This window comes from Nestor notabilis, unplaced genomic scaffold, assembly GCF_000696875.1.
Source record: "Nestor notabilis isolate BGI_N333 unplaced genomic scaffold, ASM69687v1 scaffold8135, whole genome shotgun sequence".
NCBI lineage: Eukaryota > Metazoa > Chordata > Aves > Psittaciformes > Psittacidae > Nestor > Nestor notabilis.
Genome location: NW_009929728.1, coordinates 7,068 through 13,481, shown reverse-complemented (window position 1 = coordinate 13,481; position 6,414 = coordinate 7,068). Strand labels below are relative to the sequence as shown.

The window sequence follows — 6,414 nt, the reverse complement described above, 5'->3', positions numbered from 1 at the left end:
CCCCCCTCCGCGCCCAGCCACATTTCATGGAGAAACCCTGCTGTGGTCTTTGGGTCAGCACTTTCCATAGGAAAACCCACCCCCAAGCCCACACTTGCCTGCATCCCCCTGACCCGCCACTCACCGGGCAGCACCAGCAGCAGCAGGACTGTGCCCAGGAGCAGGTTCATGCTGCTCTGTGTGGTGTCCTGGTTGCTCCCAGCCATCCCACAATGGTCTGCTCCCCATGTACCCTCCCCGGGCTCCCCTGAGGCTTGTGGCTGTTCCTGAGGCAACGGCTGTGTCCTTGAGGACAGAATTTCCCTTCTGAGAACCCCTCATGTCTTCTTGTGGGTTGGCAAGTGACCTCCTGCCCCAGCTCACAGTAACCATCAGAGCAGGCAGAACCATCAGAGCCATGTCCTTTCCTCCTCAGCCACTTCCATCTGACTTGGGGCTTGTGTCCTTCCCTTTTTCCCCCATCCTGCAAATCCTTGGTTGACGGCCCCTACCAGCCCAGCAATATGCCAGAGCATCCCTATCCAAACCCTTTGTAAATATCTTTAAGGTCCCTTCCAACCCAACTATTCCATGATTGTGTGACTCTAGGAAACCGGACACACCACCAGGCTTTGCCATGAGCCGCTGGGAATGAAATACCCCCCTTCCTGGGAAGGTTCCCCCTGCCCCAGCCGGAATCCCTGTAGAGGGAGATGAGCCACAAGTGGAGTATCATCCAGAAGAGGAACTGGTGGGATGGGAGACACGGTGCTGTGTTTGTGACCAGCACAGCTAGGAGAGCTGCATTCTGCCCTGCAGGCATGGAGGGAGGAGATTCCTGTCTTGCAAAACCTTCTTCTTTGGATTCCCATCCTCCAACAGCCTTCTTCTTTGCTGGGCAGTGATGGTCATAGAATCATAGAATCAACCAGGTTGGAAAAGACCTTTAAGATCAAGTCCAACCATTCCCCAGCACTGCCAAGCCCACTACTGAATCATGTCACTGAGGGCCTCAGAGTTTATGAACACTTTCAGGAATGGTGACTCCACCACTGCCCTGGGCAGCCTGTTCCAGTGCCTGAGCACCCTCTGGGGAAGAAATTGTTCCTAATCTCCAGTCTAAACTTCCCCTGGTGCAGCTTGAGGCCATTTCCTCTTGTCCTATCCCTAGTTCCAGCCGCCGCCTGGCTCCAGCCTCCTGCCAGGGAGTTGTAGAGAGTGATAAGGTCCCCCCTGAGCCTTCTCTTCTCCACACTAAACCCCTCCAGTTCCCTCAGCTGTTCCTCATCACACTTGTGCTCCAGACCCTGCACCAGCTCCACTGCCCTTCTCTGGACCTGCTCCAGCACCTCAATGTCTCTCTTGTAGTGAGGGGCCCAGAACTGAACGCAGGATTTGAGGTGTGACCTCACCAGTGCCCAGTACAAGAGTCTTTGGAGACCACAGCAGCTTCCTGAGCCATGGCATCTCCCTCTATCACCCTGACTCCTATGGCCCTGGGCTGTCAGTGCCCTGCTGGGAGCACCATCACCGGGCCCAGCTCAGCAGAATCATTTGGGATTAACACTGGGTCTTGCCTGGGATGGGACAACCCTGGCTGATAGATCCCATTGGAAAGCCCACCAATTTGCCAACATCCCCAGCAAGCTGTGCTCCAAGCAGGAACAGCTTTAATGGTCGTAAGTCTGGTGTGGAGGCACACCCACTGAACTTCTGCACCATCCAAAAATAGACATCCAACAAATTAACAAAAATAGACTATTTCAGCTGCTGGAGGGGGCTGAGGGCAGAGTTATTCTGTCTTCACTGGGGAAGGACCTTCTTGGTAACCACCAGCAAGGGCTGAAGATGGGTGGGAAAAGGCCCATCCCTGGCCTCAGGGCATGGGAGGGGACATCCAGAGGCACCAGGGACCCTGTTCCTGCCCCTTCCACCTCCTGCAACTCCCACTGCCTGGGCAAGCATCCCTTCCTCCTGCCCCAAGGATGCCAAGCCAAGAGATGCCAAGGGAAGGCTGGGGAGGGGGCTGGCAAGGGGTTCCTAGGCTCCAGCTGCTCCTGAAGTCGGTGCAGTAGCAAAGTGTATGGCATTGGTCCTTCCTGTGGCTGTCTTTGGTGCAGTGCAGCCATGGCGGGGCTCTGTCTGCTTTTGGGCTGTAGTTCAATGCTGTCGGAGCTGCTCTACAAATTGGAGGACTTCCTCGCCTGCAGCACCATGGTCCAGTACCAGAGGAAGATGAGGAAACCTGGGAGAGGAGGAAGGAAGGGTGGGTGAATCCCCCCGAGGGAGGCAGCAGCTCCTCCCCTACCTGTCACCACCCCACCAACACCCATCAGCATCCCCGGCTCACCTTGGAGGGAGTTGATGATGGTGAAGAGGTAAAGGGAGACAAGGCTGAAGACACCGGAGGTGAAGGAGAAGAAGACCAGTGCCCAGGGAATGCCCAGCAGGATGCTCAGCCCAAAGAGGGCAAGGACATGCTTGAGCTTGTGACCTTTGTTGTTCTGCCGGAGGATCTCCCGGACCATGGCCCCCAGCATGACTGAGTTAAAGAGGAACACCAGACTGAAGAAACCCAGGTTCACAATGTTATGGATAAGGGGGCTCGTGATCCAGCATCTGGAGGGAGAAGAAAGGGCAGAGGGTTACGCTGTGTCACACCACAGGGATGTGAGTTGGGGGGGCTGGGATACACATGAAGGTGTGGAGCAAGCCCAGAGCCCAACTTAGTGAGACAGGGAGGGGGGATCCCACCACCACCCTGCACAGAGGCCCAGGAAAGCCCCAGGATGGCTGAGTAGAGCCTGTAGGACACAGCAGAGGTTTAGCCAGTTGGCTTCATCTAAGACCAGGCAACCCAGTTGCAATGACTTACATGGTTGCATTGGTGGATTTGCCACCAATGGATTCATAGATGGGAATGGAGAAGGGGCCATAGTTTCTCCAGCTGGCCAAGAAGATCAGCATCACGCAGACAAAGGGAAGTCCTGGGTGGCAAGAACAGAGTGAAGGAGCCGCCCTAGTCCCTAGCCTTCGGAGCTCCTGGCAGGACTTGTTGCCCCTTTCTCCCTCTACGGAATACAAACCAACATCCTCCCCGCTAAGGGGAACTAAGAATGGAGCACACGACGACACCTAGTGTAAGCCCTGGCGCAGGACTGACTGTGCTGCATCGACCCCAGCCAGAGGATCAAACTGGGCTGTAGCATTTTAGGCCAGGAAAGATCATGAGATCCTCCTACCACATCCTCCTGCCTGAAGCGTGGCGGAGATGCAGGGGTGCTTCCAGCATCAAGCCCATCTCTGAACTGTCCAGGGTGTTCCTTTCAGAAAGAGGACCCCATTGCTATGTCACAACCATTGCTCTAGCACCAGCTTCTACCCTCAGCCATGGAGTCTCCTTCTCCATTGAGTCTCCCAACAGAGACCCCTCTGCTTTCAGACATGTGCTCCCCCTACCCAGGTGCCCTCCACCCCATGGCCTGTGCCCTCGGGGCCTCTCTGCCTCCCCCACGCTCACCCCAGCCCACCAGGCAGATCTTGAGGAGGAAGTGGTCATGGTAGGCACTGAAGACTTCAATCACAAGCCGGTAGAGGTTGTACCCCTCGATGCCCATCCAGGTGAGGCAGCTCAGGAGGGAGAAGTGCAGGAAGAGCCCACCAGCTCTGCAGACGGCCTCACTGCTACTGGAAGCTAACTGCTCAGAGATGAGGAAGGTGATGTCCAGGAGGAAGATGGCACCCAGCAGATTCATGTGAATGTGCATGCTTGTGATCTGGTCTCGCTGCTTGCTTCTGGAGAGCCAAAGTATGGACACCTCACTATCATGCCTGGCCAGCACCTTTGGTGCCCCACCACACCCCATAGCTTTGCACCGGGCAACTCGCCCCAACCAGAAAAGCACGGAGACCCTCTGGTGGTGTAAGGGGCTGAGACCCTGGCCCCACAGCTGGGATCACCATTACATGTGCAAATCCAGGCCCCTGCAGCTGAGCCCTCAGTTCAGGTCTGGAACAAGCAGGATAGGGAGCAACATAATTTCATCTCTGAATCATCCATGTAGGATCAGTGACATGACTCGGGAGAAGACACTCATATTCTCTACTGGGCCCTTGAATGATCTTTGCAGGCTTCTGCTTGTGGATCCATACCAACAACCAAAAGTCACTGAGAACAGCCAGTGTTTTTGAGCGCCCTACGGGAGATCTGACCATGGGGGTGGTTTCTGGACAGGAGAACTCTGCTTTCTTCAAGCATGGCTCCTTCATCATGCTCCCAGCCAGGCCACCCAACTGCATTTGGAAAGCTTGCACCCACCCAGGTGCAGTGGCAATGGAGAGGACACAGACAGGGAGCATCGGGTGAACTGTCACACTGTACCTGAAGTAGAGGAATAAGATGGTGCAAACAGATGCTAAAGCTGAGATCAGGCAACCAACGTAGGTTATGATACTCAGGTAATCCCTGTGTATGTAGGTGATCTCCAGGGAGGAAACCTGAGGAGAAGGAGGAATGAGATGGTGAGGAAAAACAGCCAGTAAGTAGGAACAATGTGGAGACCTGTGGAAGGACGCTACTCACCATCAACACAGCAAAGTAGGTGAGGTGATTGCATCTGCACTCTGTCCAGCTGCCCTCCGTCTCTGTTGTACAACCAAAGCTGTCCCAGCTCCCAGAGTTGGCTATGCAAGAGAAAGGGAGAGCATCTGATGAGCAGCAGGAGCATCTGCTCTGGGTTTGGGGATCCGCAGGGCAAGGTGTCTGTGGCAGGGAGGAGAACCGAAGTGGGGGTCTCAGCTAGTCCCAGGCCAAGCACACACACTCAGATACCACCCTTGGCATCAGGACCCATCCCTGGGAACGGAGAAAGCTTTCAGGCTAGGGAAAAACCTGAAATCAACCCATGGAAAAGGTTTATGGAGCTGGAGTGAGGAAGGGAGGTGCAGAGGAACTTCTACCCCTGCCAGTGGGTCTGTGGTACCCTGTAAAAGGAGCAAAGGCAGCACCTGGCTCCACAGCAAGCACAGGAGCACTCACCAGTGGTGTCCTCCTGCCAGAAGACACACAGCAGGGTCACGTTCCTCTGCAATGACAAAAGCATAGGCCCTGAGCAGGCAACAGTGGTGGGTTTGCTGCTAGGCCACCATGTTTGATAGGGAGAGCATGAGGAGAGATGGTCTCAGGAGACAAACTGTCCCATGGGAACAGGAAGAGACTGTTCTCTTGGCAGCTAATGGAGCAGATGCTTCCTCCCAGGACAACTTTTTCAAAACAAGGGTTCAGCTTTGAGCAGGTGCCCAACAAGATCATGGATGAGCTGTGGGCCTGTTAACTCAAAGTATCCCCCAGCCCTGGAGATTGTGTTGGAGGCGACACATCTGCAAAGCAGCATCTCCTGGACAGGTGCAGGCAGCACCACCACCAGTGCACATGCTGGAGCCATGACCACGATACAGACCCAGAAGATGTAGCAGACCCCGTACAGGCCAGGCAAGGGCATGGACCTGCTGGATTGTGACAACTCTCTAAGCAGGTAGGGCCTGAGGCCTCCCTGCCCCTCTGTTCCTGGTGGGATCAGGTTTGATGAGGCTATTTCCCCACCTACTGGCAGCTGGCCATGGAAGAAAGTGAGGACCACTGGGTCGGAGAGGTTGGCCACCACCATGTCCACCAGGGAGATGCCGACCACCTTGTCACCCAGGACGTGGCTGCTGTTACCATCCTGTTGGAAAAGAAGAGGAGGCAATGGCAGTGTGGAAAGGGAAAGCTGCCAGGAGAGAAGTGTGTGAGAGTCCCCAAGAAGGTCTCCACCTTTTCACTGTCAAGGTTCTTGCTCATCTTTGAAGCATCTCTTGCAAGCAAGCACCACCACCCTGGTCTGGGCAGCATCCCTGATGCCCTGTACCACTGGAGTCCCTGGCACAGTGGGGACACCCCACTATACAAAGACAGGCTGAGAAAACTGTGGCTGTTCAGCCTGGAGAAGAGAAGCTGTGTGGAGACCTCAGAGCAGCCTTCCAGTATCTGAAGCGGGCCTACAAGGACACTGGAGAGGGACTCTTCATCAGGGACTGCAGTGATAGGACAAGGGGCAATGGGTTCAAACTTGAACGGGGAGATTTAGGTGGGGACACCCCACTATACAAAGACAGGCTGAGAAAACTGTGGCTGTTCAGCCTGGAGAAGAGAAGCTGTGTGGAGACCTCAGAGCAGCCTTCCAGTATCTGAAGCGGGCCTACAAGGACACTGGAGAGGGACTCTTCATCAGGGACTGCAGTGATAGGACAAGGGGCAATGGGTTCAAACTTGAACGGGGAGATTTAGGTAGATATAAGGAAGAAGTTCTTCCCTCTGAGGGTGCTGAGGCCCTGGCACAGGTTGCCCAGAGAAGCTGTGGCTGCCCCATCCCTGGCAGTGTCCAAGGCCCGGTTGGG

General features: G+C 55.2%; 2 protein-coding genes across 2 annotated transcripts in view; both read right to left on the bottom strand.

Annotated features, from left to right (window-relative positions):
- Positions 1-206, bottom strand: part of GPR97 (G protein-coupled receptor 97) — a 5,040-nt gene extending 4,834 nt beyond the window's left edge. The window contains 1 exon segment of the mRNA XM_010015118.1: positions 125-206. Within this exon segment, the coding sequence (XP_010013420.1) occupies positions 125-206 (82 nt within the window).
- A 1,953-nt stretch (positions 207-2,159) lies between these two features.
- Positions 2,160-6,414, bottom strand: part of GPR56 (G protein-coupled receptor 56) — a 6,416-nt gene continuing 2,161 nt past the window's right edge. Inside the window, exons 6-13 of the mRNA XM_010015117.1 lie at positions 5,586-5,702; positions 5,018-5,063; positions 4,562-4,662; positions 4,361-4,476; positions 3,500-3,774; positions 2,855-2,966; positions 2,330-2,598; positions 2,160-2,224 (exon numbers count right to left, since the gene is read on the bottom strand). Coding sequence (XP_010013419.1) covers positions 2,160-2,224; positions 2,330-2,598; positions 2,855-2,966; positions 3,500-3,774; positions 4,361-4,476; positions 4,562-4,662; positions 5,018-5,063; positions 5,586-5,702 — 1,101 coding nt within the window. The remainder of the gene's footprint in view (positions 2,225-2,329; positions 2,599-2,854; positions 2,967-3,499; positions 3,775-4,360; positions 4,477-4,561; positions 4,663-5,017; positions 5,064-5,585; positions 5,703-6,414) is intronic.